General features: G+C 37.0%; 1 protein-coding gene across 1 annotated transcript; it reads left to right on the top strand.

Moving 5' to 3' along the window:
* Positions 1-1,406: 1,406 nt before the first annotated feature.
* On the top strand, positions 1,407-14,532 carry LOC143892715 (uncharacterized). Its single transcript, XM_077397552.1, has 9 exons — positions 1,407-1,657; positions 1,745-1,819; positions 3,199-3,285; positions 5,186-5,242; positions 7,611-7,703; positions 11,176-11,248; positions 13,504-13,579; positions 13,690-13,780; positions 14,292-14,532. Exons 1-9 carry the CDS (start codon positions 1,607-1,609, stop codon positions 14,409-14,411), a joined length of 723 nt encoding a protein of 240 aa, XP_077253667.1. The 5' UTR covers positions 1,407-1,606; the 3' UTR covers positions 14,412-14,532.
* Positions 14,533-15,179: the final 647 nt, after the last annotated feature.

Below are 15,179 nucleotides of genomic sequence, written 5' to 3'. Positions count from 1 at the left end.
TCAGTATTAACTATAGGGCGATGATATTGTCACCCCCCCTAAATTACGCATTCGCTCCCCTTTTGGCTTGATTTGACGTCAAAAAGCATTAATAAGGGGGGCGAATGCGTACGCAGGGGGGGTGACAATATCATCGCCCTAACTATATTGTATCTACATGATCATCATCTAGTAGGGCCACCTTGGCAATGCCATAAGCTGAAATTTCGGCTGTGAAAGTCTTCCAATTGATGGATGAGAGTTATAGACTGACTTCTCTTTGTAAGGGCACACTGGATGGGATCATCTGATGTTATTAAGTTTGTGGGTCCCAATCGCAAGGTGCCTCAACAAGATCTTTGTATAAAAGCATATCATATCATCAGTCTCCTTGTTTGTTTAAATGAATAAAGCAATGGTTCCTGGCTTGGACGATCCCAGTTATTCAGTCATTTGCCTGTAGCCATGTTCGACAACCTAGAAAAAAATGTTCCATGGAATATTTGTGAGGCCAGTTCTGAGAGATAGGCATGCTAGGGACAAACTTGAGAGGAGGGGAGTAAGGGGGGGGGGAGCATGAAAAGCTCCTAAAAATCAGAAAAACATAATATCAATTTTAAGTAGGTTTTATTTTTTCAATATTTTCAAGGGATATTGAGACTTTAAGGTGGCAGCTAATTGATGAGGCGATCCGCATTAAAGAGCTTTCCTAAGCAGGTAGACCAAGAAAAATAATAGGGGACAGGGATATGCTATATCAGTAACCACCTCTACATACGAGGGAAAATCATCTTAATGGCCTGCAATGTATTATAATCAGTTGGAAATTGGTGTTAGTAGAATGGCAGTTTTGTGGCAAGTGATGATTGGCATAATCAGTTGGCATAATCACCATCAGTTGTTCCATAATCCCAAACGAACGGGGCCTTATTGTTACCATTCAAAAAAAAAAAAAAAAACACATCACTTATTGTTCCACAACCTCACTCTTTGGTAAATCTAATGCCATTCTTTAAAAGGGGTAGAGAATCTCTCTCCAAGCCTGCAATCCAAGGCGACTCAAGATATCTAAAGCAGCTCATCTTCAATGCAAAACCCAACTTGTTATATCACCTCCTTCCCCCCAATAAGCCCTCCAGCTCGAACCCAAACCTCTACAACCACTTGCCCCGTTTAATTCTGAGTCCAATAATTGGTTGGAAGCCCACACAATCGGCTGTCACAGGCTTAATCGAACTGGGCCTTAGCATCTCCTTTGAACTTCTAATGCCGAGACTGATTCTACTGCAACGAAGCTGTGACGCCATGTTGCTTAGACATGTCTGGCATTGATGTGGATGGGCCATGATAAAAATGTACGACTGTTGGCTGAGACTCTATCTGATCATTGGCCTTCCAATGGCCAATTGAAAAATAAAATGGTCAAGGTTTTGATTGGACGGTTAGGATCACTTGTTTATCCATCGATCAACCATCACAGTATATCTCGTCTTCACTCGTTGGGTTTTGCTTGTTAAGGTGCGATTAACCTTGAGACGGTGTCCTTGCTATAAAAAAGAAAAGAAAAGAAAAGAAAAAGCGTGCCCTAGAATCCTTTTCAAGAATTGTTTTCTGTTCTATCGAAGTCATGAACGAAAAGCCCTCGAATTCACAGTCAAGCTTCGTGGATCGTGTAGTAGTGAGTATCCTCATTGCCCTTATACTACTATACAAACAGTTATTTACATTTTTCTTTTTAAAAAATTTTCCCCATGTTATATTTTAGGTACCGGGTGATGTGGTTCTTGATCTTTCGAGCATGGTTAATCAGGCCCTCAAATTGGGAGGAGGGTTGCGTCAGGTAAGAAAAAGCACCATCTTTTATTTCTAGGGTTTTTACTTACATAACTCAGATCTAGGTAAGCCCTTTTTTTTTTTCCTTCATTTTTTTGGGGTAAGGATTAGGGCTTCTTTTTCTTTTCATGATTTGGGGTTCTTGATGATCTGGGACGGAGAAGGATGGGAATTGGAGAAATTGCACGAATTTGCAAATTCCCAAGGATGAAAGGAAAATTGAATTTTGCTTTCGTTGGACTTTGAATTGATCTAATCAGTTTTGATGGAGTTACGGTTGGAAATTATTAAGTTTTTGAAATGAAAAATGTTATGGTAAGATGAATTCTGCATAGGAATCACATTTCCTGTCTAACCAATAACAAAAATGAAAATCAAATTTTCGGTGGGGATCAATAAACATATACAGGCACGTTAAACACTGGTATATTGCACTTGTACCAGTACAATTTGTTCAGGGATGTGTAATTAGCTTCTCATTTCTATAGTTTTTCTGCATGGTATAATGTGGTTTTATGTGACTGCTTATAATGTGTGTATTATATCCTAGATGTTAAGTATCATACTATCATTATAGTGTACCAAATGTATATGGTCTATGATTCCTATATATACATTATTCAATACTAGTGGCTGGGACATATGATCCATCTGGAGATAGCCAGGGAGTGAGAATGGTATTGGAATCCATCCTGGCTAGAATCTTTCTGGTCTGCAAAACGTAGTTGGCGAACCTCCATGGACTAGGGGTGCAATTTGGTTCGATTTTCAGCAATTCTGGTTGAGCTTTTACCCAAAAATCGGGTCGGGTTTGGGTTGATTCCAATTCATATTTTACCAAAAGCACAACCCGACCCGACCCAAGTTGCACCCTACCATGGACCGTCGATTTGTCCATATGCCAAAGATATACATTGTCTGAAAATCCCTGAGCCCAAATGACCCCCCTGGTCTTTCCGATAGGATCTTTAAACCTTCTTGTAGGGTCTTCACTTCCACTTCATTTGAATCAGCTAAACCAATGGACATGTTAGAGTTGGTCTGGTCATCCGTGCGAAGTAGTCTTATTGTTGTTCAGAATCTTCGGTAACTCATACTATGGGTGTATTGTTTTTTTTTCTCAAAAGGATTGGCTGATTGAAATTGGAAGATGTGAAAATTTGAATTTAATAGACCCCTTAGATTTGGTCAGGCCATCCATAATTTATTATTTGAAGTAAACATTTATGGAGTTTAGAGTTGCATATTTGTTTTTTTATATTTGTTTGAAAGGAAATATATTTGACTGATTTAGCTTGTATTTTGACTTATCTATATGTTTTGTGACTTTTTTTCTTTTACATAGATAAAAGATCCATTAGTGCTCACTCTACTACTACTTTGCAGGACTGTGATGCTATTTCTGTGACAAAGGCTGGGATTCTACGGTTCTCAAAACCAAATAAGTATTGGGTTGAAAGCTCAAATAAGAGAGTAAGTGAAATGCTAATAGTTTTTAATCAACCTTATGATATAACAGTTGTGTACTTTCTCCCAACTACTTTTCTTCTTCGTCTTGTTTTTTTTTTTTTTTTTTTGAAAATGGCTCCCAACTGGTTTTCATTTTACATTTCAAGGACTAAACTGACAAAAATATGGAAGTCTCCCCAATAAAACAATAAAATAGCCAATTAGAAGAATAACAATAAAATAGACAAAAATATGGAAGTCTCCCCAGATCTTGCCCTAATATTATTCAAAATATTAGGAAAATTTCCAACCAATACTCCGTGGTAAGATTTAAACACTCTTGTCTAGCCTCCAAATTATTTTCATGTCCATTGCTCATAGCCAGTATGTAAATGGAATTAGGGCTCTTAGATAACTCAAGGAATTCATTAGAGGTCCTTAACGACATACCCTCACGTAATACCGAAGAAATAACCATATTGTTCCGAGTTCCAACTATTTGAGTACTATGCAACCGTCGATCGTAGCCCGTTCTCAATCGTGACAAGAATCTCCTCTATGGCATCAACAAATCTCCATGAGTGGTTGGATCAATCCCTCACCTAATGAATAATTTTAAGAGAGCCCCCTCAACCAACCAAGGTTTTAAAATTCGGTTTTGGTCGGCACGAAAAAGGAAACATTTCGGTTTCGGTGGAAAATTTGGTGAAAATCTTGTAAAATTACTAAAATGTATGGAAACATATGCAAATGATGAAATTTTAAGATGAACTTTTGGAAATGCTAGAATAAACACAAACACATACTTAGAAACCATTACATAAGCAAGAAATTCATCCACATTGGCTTAATCACATTGAATAGCTAGTGACATGCATGGTTTTAAATTTCGGCCGAAATCTGAAATTTTGGATTTCGGTACCGAAATTTCGAATTTCTGCCTTCACCAAATTTCGGTTCGAATTTTTGAGAAAATGGCTTTAAAAAAGAAAAGAAAAGAATTGTTACAAAATTTCTGTCCAGAAATTTGGAAATTCGCCAAAATTTCGGAAATTCTGCCTCAAGTACCAAATTTTGGCCCAAAATTTTGAATTTCAGTGGGGTCTGAAATTGGTACCGAAACTGAAATTTAAAACCTTGGTGACATGTGTTGTCGCACATCTCTGGAACAATAAAGTCAATATAGAAGTACAATGCAATTAAGTATAAGAAAGTACAATGACCGGTCTCCCCTCTAATGACCCTAACTCTATGTCAATACTACATAGAGTTATGAGGTATTATTGGTCTCATGCCGATCTGACATCCCATGCATAAGATACGGCTGCTTTGTTGTGCAGTTCAATGATGTTACCTACGAACTATCATTCTCTACGTTGATGAAATGAAAGAAAATGCAAATCATAACATTTTTTCTTTTTCTTTTTTGTCGCTCCGACCATTCCGATTGAATTTCGTGAATTTCAGTCAGAAATAATGACGTGGAAAAAATTCATTGACATTTTGTTTAGTGGGGATGGAAATGTCAACATTTCAGTTGTTTCGAGGAAATTTTTAGGAAATTTAAAACCATGGCTCAAATACAACTTCTTAGTCGTGCCAGAATCTAATAGATGTTCTATTTTCTTTTTCTTTTTTTAATACTGAACATTTTAGTTTGGATTTATTGAAACTGTCAGTTACATGCTTAAGACAATGTTTCGCAGTGCCATTTTGTTCTGCTTTTCTGTAGTCCTCTAAAACATAATTTATGTTTATCTCATGACAATAATTTAAGAGATAGAGAATAATTTTTTAAGTGTCAGTTATATTTTTTGAGTATAAGATATCCTGAAATTCTAACTGCTGTACCATTCATTGTTTTTATTTTGATGTTTCTAGCCAAAATAATTGTATCATGTGATTTGGTTATTTTACTTTGCAGTATGTTCCTTGTGTGGAGGATACAGTTCTTGGCATTGTGGTTGACAGTAAACCAGATGTAAGCATTTTTTTGTGTGCAAATCAGTGCAATCATTTCGTTCTAGGTTATTATTTGTCTGGTACTTATTCATTTGTTCTCAAGGTAATAAGGATACTTCTTATTTCAGTTTTATTGCTTGTTTGAACTTGGTGGCATTGTTTATACTTTCCTCTTGTATGCACTATTTGTTATAGAGCTAATAACATTGGTCTAGGTTATTTTTTTTTCTTCCTTTTCAAAAAACAGAAGGTTATTTGCTTTTTTTCTTCAGTATGTAAAATATAAAGTCACTGCTATCAAACTACATTGAGTGGAAAATTGTATTTCTCTGGATGCATTTTTCATGGATGATGTGATGGGCGTAGTCGTATTCACTCATTCGATGAAGCAGCATATGCTATGATTATGCTTCTATGCACAAAGATATGAACATGGTTGTAGCTACGTAAATCTGCAATCATACTATTATTGGTTGACATAAAAAAATTTTTTTGAATGGTTTTGGTTGACAAAATTTTAAGCAAGTAGCTACAACTGGTTAGGAAATGAAAATCAGAATTGCCTTGCTCATGCTTGGGACGCTGGGTTTGTTTGAAATTAGTGTTGACATGTTCTTATTTTTATGGTTGGACAGACAACCATTATATCTGGCTGTAGATCTTTCTGGCAAGATTTTAAATTTCGGTTTCGGTCGACACGGAAAGAGAAACATTCGGTTTCGCTGAAAATCTTGTAAAATCACGAAAACGTATGGAAACATATGCAAATGATGATAAAAAAATGTGCAAATGATGAAATTTTAAGATGAAACTTTGGGAAATGCTATAATAAGCACAAATACATACTTAGAAACCATCACATAAGCAACAAAACCATCAATAATCGCTTAATCACATCGATCACCTAGTGACCTGTGTTGTCGCACATGTCTGAACAGTAAAGTCAATAAAGAAGTACAATGTAAAGAAGTATAAGAAAGGACAATGACCAGTCTTTGCTCTAAGGACCCCAACTCTATGTCATTAGGGTTACAAGGTATTATTGGTCTCATGCCGACCTGACATGACATACATAAGATACGGTTACTTTGCTATGCAGTTCAATGATGTTGCCTACCAAATAGCATTCTCTACATTAATGAAATGAAATGAAAAGAAATGCAAATAATAACATCTTTCTATTTTCTGTCGTTCTAACCATTTCGGGCAAATTTTAGGAATTTCGGTCCAAATTTCGGAGAAATAATGACGTGAAAGGAAATCATGTAGATTTCGTTTCGGTGGGATGGAAATGGAAACATTGTGGGGAAATTTAAAGCCATACTTTCTGGAAGTGCTTTTTGACATAGCTTAAATCACATGGGATTTGGGAACTCTCAAGGCCTCTGAACAATTGTTCCATCATTAGTGCCTAAACTGAGGGGAAGTTCGTCTGCATGACCTTACCAATGCTATTTGAAAAATAATAAATATTAGCACAAAGCTAGAGAGTATACTAACCCTCTTCAGATTGAAGGGTGGATTGGAGATGAGATGCGATGTGTGAGTGGTTTAGATCAATGACTCCCCTTTGGTGCTATCCTTCAATGAAGATGCATTGTAATGAAATTATTTTCATGAAGATTGGACTGTACTTATATTTTCCTCATGTGCCTTTTTCTTTGTTCTTTATCAATCAAGAATAAATATAATCTTGTAATTGATCAAAAGAAAATAAAAATAAAAAATCTTTCGGAAATCATCAAGAAGGGGAGAAACACCACCATGTTTCTGGCTTTTCATTAAGTGCTCAACTCTTATTCTTGGCTTGTTTGCATGGTGTAGTTGTTGATTGTGGTATTGGAGTCTTGCCTGTTATGAAATTAAGTCTGTTTCTGGAACAAGGAAGAAGTTGGAAAATTTCTTTTATCATGCATTAAGATAGAAATGAAATGTAAAGACTGCAGATAGATGTTATTTTCTTCTAAACAAACCAGCTGTACATTATTAACAATATCTATCTGTTACACCTGTAAATCTTATCACTGTTTGCAGGCTTCTAACTTGTGCCATATTACACTTTAAAACCAAACTAAAATAATTTTTTTCTATTCGTTGGTTTTGTTCTTTTAGAAAATTTCTTCTTAATTGATATTCTATTCGATTATTTAATATTTTGAGCTAGGTTTTGTCATCTAACTCACTGCTACATCTTTAGAATATCCTGTTGAGGCTATGGGTTTCACTGTAATGGAATTGCTAGTGCCCCCCCCACCCCCCATACAACCCCCTTCTTTTTTTCCCGTTAGTCTTCATATTTTTTCCTTTTATGCTTGAGTTAGCAACATTTATAGCTGCATACATAAGCTGCATTGTGATTGGATGCTTCTCTTATGATTTTTGTGCAGAACTTTCTGGTGGATATAAAAGGACCTCAGTTGGCAGTTCTACCTGTGCTTGCATTTGAAGGCGGAACTAGGAGAAACATTCCAAAGTTTGAGGTATACCTGGTGGAGCTTAGCTGATTCCAATGATTATACACAATTTTACAATGGTCACCATTTACTGGATTGCACAGGAGCTACATGCTCCTTTATAGCCTATGCAGTGCTATGTAAGGGTATCCGTAAAATGCTTTGGAATTTGATATTATTCATGAGAACTCATTTATGATTCACATGTATATCCAAATGTGTGTTATGTAAGGGTATCCTTAAAGTGCTTTAGAGTTTGATATTATTCATGAGAACTCATCCATGCTTCACACATATATGCAAATGTCTCAACTGCTGCATTTGATTCCATCATGTAGTATGAAGTCTGGTACTGAAGGAAATCCAACTACTGCAGGAAAAATATAATTAGGCTCCATAAAACTTTAGGAGCTAGACAGTCGATTCGACCTTATATATATATATATATATATATATATATATATATATATATATATATATATATATATATCGAGATGTATTTACAGTTCTAGGGAGTGTACGGTTTTGGGTTTCAAAAGAAACATTCTCATTATGGTATTTTAATGAGCATTTAAACAGATTTCGGGCAACAAACTTGGCACTAGGTTGGATCTTGCAACACATTGTAGTTTCCCCTTTGGTTCTCGCCTTATGTTGAAGTTGAACCACAATTTTGGACAAAATTTTCCCTTGTGCATACAAGGATGGCCTTGCCAAGCTCTATTTTACGTTATTGGCATTTGAGTACAGCCGGGGTTCTTTCAGTTCAAGGGATTTGAATCATTTTCCAACTTTACCTGCTTGTTAATTGTTGAAAAATGTCGTCTGATGGGCTAGTAACAATGAAGTACAGCCGGGTTCAGTTCAAGGAATTTGTATCATTTTCCAACTTTACCTGCTTGTTAATTGTTGAAAGAGATCCTCTAAATGTCGTCTGATGGGCTATAATAATGATTCTTATTCACGGAGATTAATGGAGTTATCATTTTGCTTAATAGATTATGATACATATACTAATTATATTAGATAACTTTAAAAAAAAAATCTATATTATATAAGTGTTGAGCATGTATGTATACACTGATACACAGATTGTACCGGGGTCCCATAGGTCACTCTCAATACTAATTATATTATATACGTGTTGAGTATGTATGTATACATTGATACACAGATTGTACCGGGGTCCCATAGGTCACTCCCAACTCTCAAGTCTTAACCACCAAAATGATCTTTCATCCTGCTCCTTTTCTTGTTCTGTGCTTTCGTTTTTGGATTCTAAGGCAGTATGAAAGTTAATATTTAGAGTGAATCGAAGGATTTTGAAGATGGCTATTTGGAATAGCTTCTATGTAAGTTAGAGAAGGCGTACATGTAGGGTTTGGTGACATGATAGCATGGTGTACAGCTTCTTGAATCTTTCTTTAGTGTTCACATATTTCTGTTGGGGCCCCGATCACCTTGTGCTTTTGTGTGGTATGTTGCTGTCCACCCTAGAGTTAAAATTTTTGTTGAACAATGGGCAAATGCAAGATTCTTAATTGCAAACTCTAAAAATATAGGGACTTCCACTTTGCTAATGGGTTCATTATATGCAAAAAAGGAGGGAGAATGAAGTGAATGAACCTTGTGTTTATTAATTGCTCAAAAAGGATGGTTTTAACAGTTCTTTCTCAGCCGTTGTGGTATGTAGCGGATCTTTCCAATGATTGTATTCTGTAGCCAAAGTTTTTGAAGAATGGCTGTGGTGGGAAGACCTTCTGGTACAAGGGCACATATACTTCGGAAACTTATCCCTTTTTCCTATCATCTGGGGGACTTGGAAGAACTCGAAAGCAGAAGAAAGGAATAATCACTGATGAATGAGTAACTGATTTAAAAGAATCTTCATGGCAAATGGGTTACTAGTTTCTTGGGTTTGGGAAGGGAGTCTATGCCTTTAAAGGCATCACGGCTCAAAACTTGATTCGCAAATGGTTGGGTTGGAAGTGACCAAACGTAGGTTAAAGGAATTAAGGTACTGATTTCATGCAGACTTCCACTTGAAGGCTTCTATTGCAGCAGTCCATTCGACAAGAACTGTTACTGTGGGGCATAGTGATAGTTGAGGAGATTTTAGTGAGCGTTTTTTTTTTTTTTTTTGACATAGGGTATCCCCACCCCAATTTTTAGGGTGGGACTATTCCCTATGGATGCGCGCAATCACTCGTGAACATGCGCAATCATCATTTTTAGTGAGTTATGTTGATCTTCTAAATTATAAGGTTTCTAAAAAAGCTAGAGCTTGAGCATTGTTGGAGGGGGTGTACTGTCATAACACTATGGAATGGAAGGGTATTCTTGTGCTGGAAGGCAGCTCTCTAGGGGTGGTTTCATGCATAGTTTTAAAAGTCCCGCGCGCCCACGTCGACTGCCCCTAGTCAACTCCCTTTTACCTTGGCCACGTTCCATTTTGCGCTGCATCCGCGTTTTGCACTACAGAGTTAATAAAAACTCCTTTGACACTATTGTATTATGACCGCATCAATTGAGTACTCAGCCGTGTCAACCGAGCATTCAACCACGTCGTGCCGGGTCGACTAGGATTTTCTTAGGCCGCGTTCCTCGCCGCGTCTGCATTTTTAAACACTTTTAAACACTGGGACTTTCATGTGATCTAAGGAAAATTCTGTGTCCGTGGTGGTACGCTTATGTAATATAGGAGAGATGTTGAATTTGGTCAGGGGATTGAAATTTTCTTCATGTCATGTTATATCGAAGTTGACAGGATTGTAGATGCCCCTGTTAAAGCAGAATACGTCTACTGACATTATATTTTGGGAAATCTCTGCCTGTGATTTTTTTTTTAATCACAAACATTAATATAATATAAAACAAAAAGAGCTCAAACAGCATATCCGACTCATAGTGAACCACAAAAACTCTACATTTAATGTGTATTTTCTGTTCATAATTATATTACAACTAACTCCAGAGCTAGCTAGCTTGTCAGTCATACAACTTCTTGCCTTGTTGATATATGAAATTTGGTTATTGTTGAACCTTAAGAAGAAATAATCCATTTATCTAAAACTATGGTTTTCCAATGATGGAGGAGATTCAAGTTTTACCCACCATTTAGTGAACAGTTTACATTGCATATTAATTCTGTTGTCTTTGCAGTGTTTCCGACCTTTTTGGTTTGCCTTTTATTCCTCCTACCAATATCTAGAGGAAGATGAAAACGAAACATTGCTTGGGGGGAAACTATATATTCATTGGGCATGGACATCATTCTCTCCCTTTCTTATCTTTGGGTTTCTGCATTTAACTATTATGGATTTCCTGTAGGCCTTTCCTATACATATGGGACTTCACTAAACTGAGACTTCAAAGTTCATTAAAGTTGAAATCTGTGTTACTAATCATATAATCATCTTGAATTTGTATTGCATTTTTGCGTTTTGGTGGCATTCCTTTTGCTTATGCTTAGTGTGACTAGTGATACTTTGTGCTGCAGATAGGTACTCTGCTCTATCTCCGGGTGGTCAAAGCAAACAGTGGGATGAACCCTGAGCTCTCATGCACTGATGGTAGCACATCCAGTGTTGATTTAGCTATTTATACGCCATATGTTCAGCTTACTTTCTCATAATTTTTTGAATGCATTGTAGTGTATCCAGTGTTGATTTAGTTATACATACATCATATGTTCAGCTACTCACAATCAAAGAACTTTTATGCTAATCATTTTTTGATTTTCTCTCTCTATAGTCTAAACGGTCCTAATCATTCTTTGATTTTCTCTCTCTAAATGGTCCATGCCACTGCAAATGGAGACATGGCCCAAAACCCTTGGGCATTCTCTCTGTGATAATGAGAATTGAGCAGACCATTATTCCGAAAGAGCAGGATAGAAACTGAAAAATCTGACGTCACAAACCACTTTAGGACTGCCATCTATCATACCTGTATATTTGTGGAGGCCCAACACATCATGCCTGCCCAACACAATACAATAGTGATACTTGAGATTTTATATGGTGAATGTGCATGTAGATCGCTGATATATTGGAACCTTTTTTGGATTTTTTTTCTAAACGATTGATAATGCTAAGAGGGAACTTGAAAATCGATAGCTGATATATTGTAATATTAACCAACACTGACTTGATCAAAGTGAGTCTACCCCCTACATTTCGCTTCCACGTTGCTAGCCGGTTTTCAACTCTCTCACCAATGGGCTCCCAGCTGCCCTTTTTTGGTCAACCCGCTCCCAAAGGAAGACAAAGATATGATGAGGGGAAGGAATCAACCTGACAGCTTAGAATACCTGCCAACCCTGTCGTCAAATGGCTTGAAACGTGCACTTTAATTGGTGCTTCTCTGTTGAATATCTTTTTTTCTCTCTTTCGTGTAGGTAATTGAAGCTATTATTAGGAAGGAAAAGGGAAACTAATATGTGCCAAGTGGAATGATAATAAACCCCTTAGGACATGTTTGGATCTATGGAAAATAACATTTTCTTGGGATTTTTTATGGGTTTTTCTTTTCTTGATTTATTTTTTCTACGGGTTGGTTAACATCAATCGATTTTTAGAGTTTTAAAATACATTGTTCGGCTGGGTAATGTCTTCTACATTCTTCTAAAGAAAGCCTGAAAAATTGAGCACGGCCTTATGTATGGACATTCTTCTACATGGTGAAAGGAAATGCCGACATCGTCTTCTACTCGACTTTTGGAAAACCAACTAAGCTTCCTCTAATTCACTTCTTCTCAATCACTAGCAGCCCATTTCCCCCAACGAAATCACGTTCTTTTTTCTGGAAAATCTCTCCTTCCCATCCAGTTTAAACCATCATCAAATCAAAGAAATCTAGTCCCGCAGAAAGCCCAAGCCTTTTCAATGGTAAAAGCCATGTAGATGCCACGGTTTTGCCGTGTAGATGACTGCCGTTCTGCCGTGTAGATGATCGCCATTCTTCCGTGTAGATGCCGACTGGCCGAGAGAGATGCTTGGATGCTCGAGAATAGGGATGTTTGTGATGGCTCGAGAAACAAGAATTTTAGTTTATTGGAAAAGGCGGTTTTTTGCTTTCCTTAATTTTTGTGTAAAGTTTTGTCCTAGAATTTTAAAATGCACATTAAAGTTGTTAACCAAACATGAGATTTTTCAGTTTTTAAGAGAGGTTTTTCCAGGAAAGAAAAATCCCTGATCCAAACATGCCCTTAATTCTTTCTTAAATATGAACAGTGTGTACATATATTTTGATCTCATTATGGTTTGTAGTGATGTTGCAAGTGGAATGATAATAAACCCCTTAATTCTTTCTTAAATACGGACACTGTACATATATGCTGGTCTCATTATGCTTTGTAGTGATTTAAATTTTACCTTTTGAGGCATGTAAATTTATAGATTAGAACTTTGGACTTTACGGTTGTGTCATTGTTCCATATCCTATGATCCATGCCGATTGTGTATTCCTCGACTTGTTATTGTTTCTGCATGTGAACTGTGGCAAGACCATCATCACATGAAATTTGAAATTAGGGATTTTGTCATCTGCATTGGTTTCTCTGGACATACTCATTTTTGTCGCAGTGTTTTCAGTCTAGATTAGTGCCAGTGGCTTTAGATTTTCATAATGTTTTATGCGTCTATTTTTCAATTTTTCCCTTCCTTTTGTCTTTATATTATTATTCATGGTCATAGAGGTGAAAAGGTCTATAAAGTAATTGTAGCTGAATTTCTCTGCTTTGGCCAATTACATTAATCGTTGATCTAGTTCATTTAATGTGACACTGAAAGCTTATACTGTCTCTGTTTTCTTCTTCCATTGATAGCCAGTGGCAAGGCTTCAGAATTTGGCCCCCTAAAGGATGGCTACATGTTTGAATCATCGACTGGCCTGGCGCGAATGTGAGCCCTTATTAAAATTAAGCTCCTTTTCTCATTTCAGTTAAGCAGTAGAAAGGAAATGAAAGGAAATTCCAATGTTAATGACACTTACATTTCTTCTGCATTATTAGGTTACTAAGCTCTCCAACCTGCCCAGCTCTCGAGGAACTTGGGAAGAGGCTATCCTTCGAGATAGCCATCGGATTAAATGGACGCGTCTGGGTATGGTTCTACTCTTTAATTCAGGCCTGCTGCATGGTTTCAGGGCTCTTTAGATTTCTAATTTTTCAAAAGGATGCCTTACCATCTCTCTCACCTGGATGGTCTTCCCATTGATAATTTCCTCACTGACAACATTGTTCCCCTGCATGTTGGCCATTCAGGCATAATGCGAATCGTCCCAGTTTGTATAAAAGTCCATTCAGGCATCTTTGTTATTTCACAAGTCAATAGGGGTTAGCTTCCGGCCCCATTTTTGCTAGTATGGAATAAGATGTCCAAATGGTTTTGTTAAACAAAAAGGGGATCTGGAAAGAAAACTTAAATGGGAACCTCTGCGAGCCTAACATGATTCTGCATGAATGCTGAACTATTTCTACTCACAAACCTCTCATGACTTTCCAAGTATCCTTTTCATTTAATTGTCTGATTGCTATTTTCATGCTTTCTCCTTAACACATCATGAATCAAATTTTTCTTGATAAACACTCGATACCTGTCTTCTTGTTTTCAGGTGAATGCTTCAACCCCGTCCACCGTCATTGTTGTCACAAACACAATCATGAAAGCAGAGTTTTTAACAGGGGTGCAGCAACGGATTTTGGTCAGTAAAGTGATAGAGAAATTTCAGTGAGGAACTACCATTGTTACATTCCAGCAACATTTCACTGCTCTATTACTTTTTTTGAGCTTTGTTCGAGGAATCTATTCTCCATCATGTACAAGTGAAAAAATGTGAAATGGCAAAGTTTTGTGATTCAGCCCGTGTCGTTTCCATTCTGTTATACTAGTAAAATGGTACACAAGGACCTTTGTGCATTCGGTCCACATAATGTAGACCAAAACTTTGGCTATGATTGGCAGCCATGATTTTTTTTTTTTTCATGGAATATTAGTTTACCTAGTGTCAAGTGAGACGTATGGAGAGTGGGAGAGGGATAGAATTGAGAGGCAGGAGTGAGGAGATGGTCCCAAGTGGCTGAAAAATAAGAAAAACAAAAAAGCTATTTTGATTAGTTTTTCTCTTCCTGTTTTTGCATCCACTTCTCACCCTCTCATCTCTGAATTCTTCCTCCCTCCTCCCTGGCCATCTCCCAACACTGCATGGGTTAAAATTCCATGGATGCCAAACATGGCCTTAGGAATTTCCTTTTTTATCTGAGAGAAGATTGAAATATAGTTCCTAGCTCAAGATTTCTCATGGCTTAGAAAATAGTGTATTGCAATCGGGTGCCACTACATTGGCACCAGCAGTCCCTCGTTATTCTATATCCTATCCATTACCCTCAATCCATTAAAGTAAACTCACCAACTAGTTTTTCTCATGACGATATGAGAATGAATAGCACACACATTGGCCAAGTTTGGCAACCATGAAAAATTATTTCATGGAATCTTCGTC

Source organism: Tasmannia lanceolata, unplaced genomic scaffold, assembly GCF_043159265.1.
Source record: "Tasmannia lanceolata isolate RefF3 unplaced genomic scaffold, GAP_Taslan_0.1 ptg000015l, whole genome shotgun sequence".
NCBI classification, from domain to species: domain Eukaryota; kingdom Viridiplantae; phylum Streptophyta; class Magnoliopsida; order Canellales; family Winteraceae; genus Tasmannia; species Tasmannia lanceolata.
This window is presented reverse-complemented; position numbering and strand designations above follow the sequence as displayed.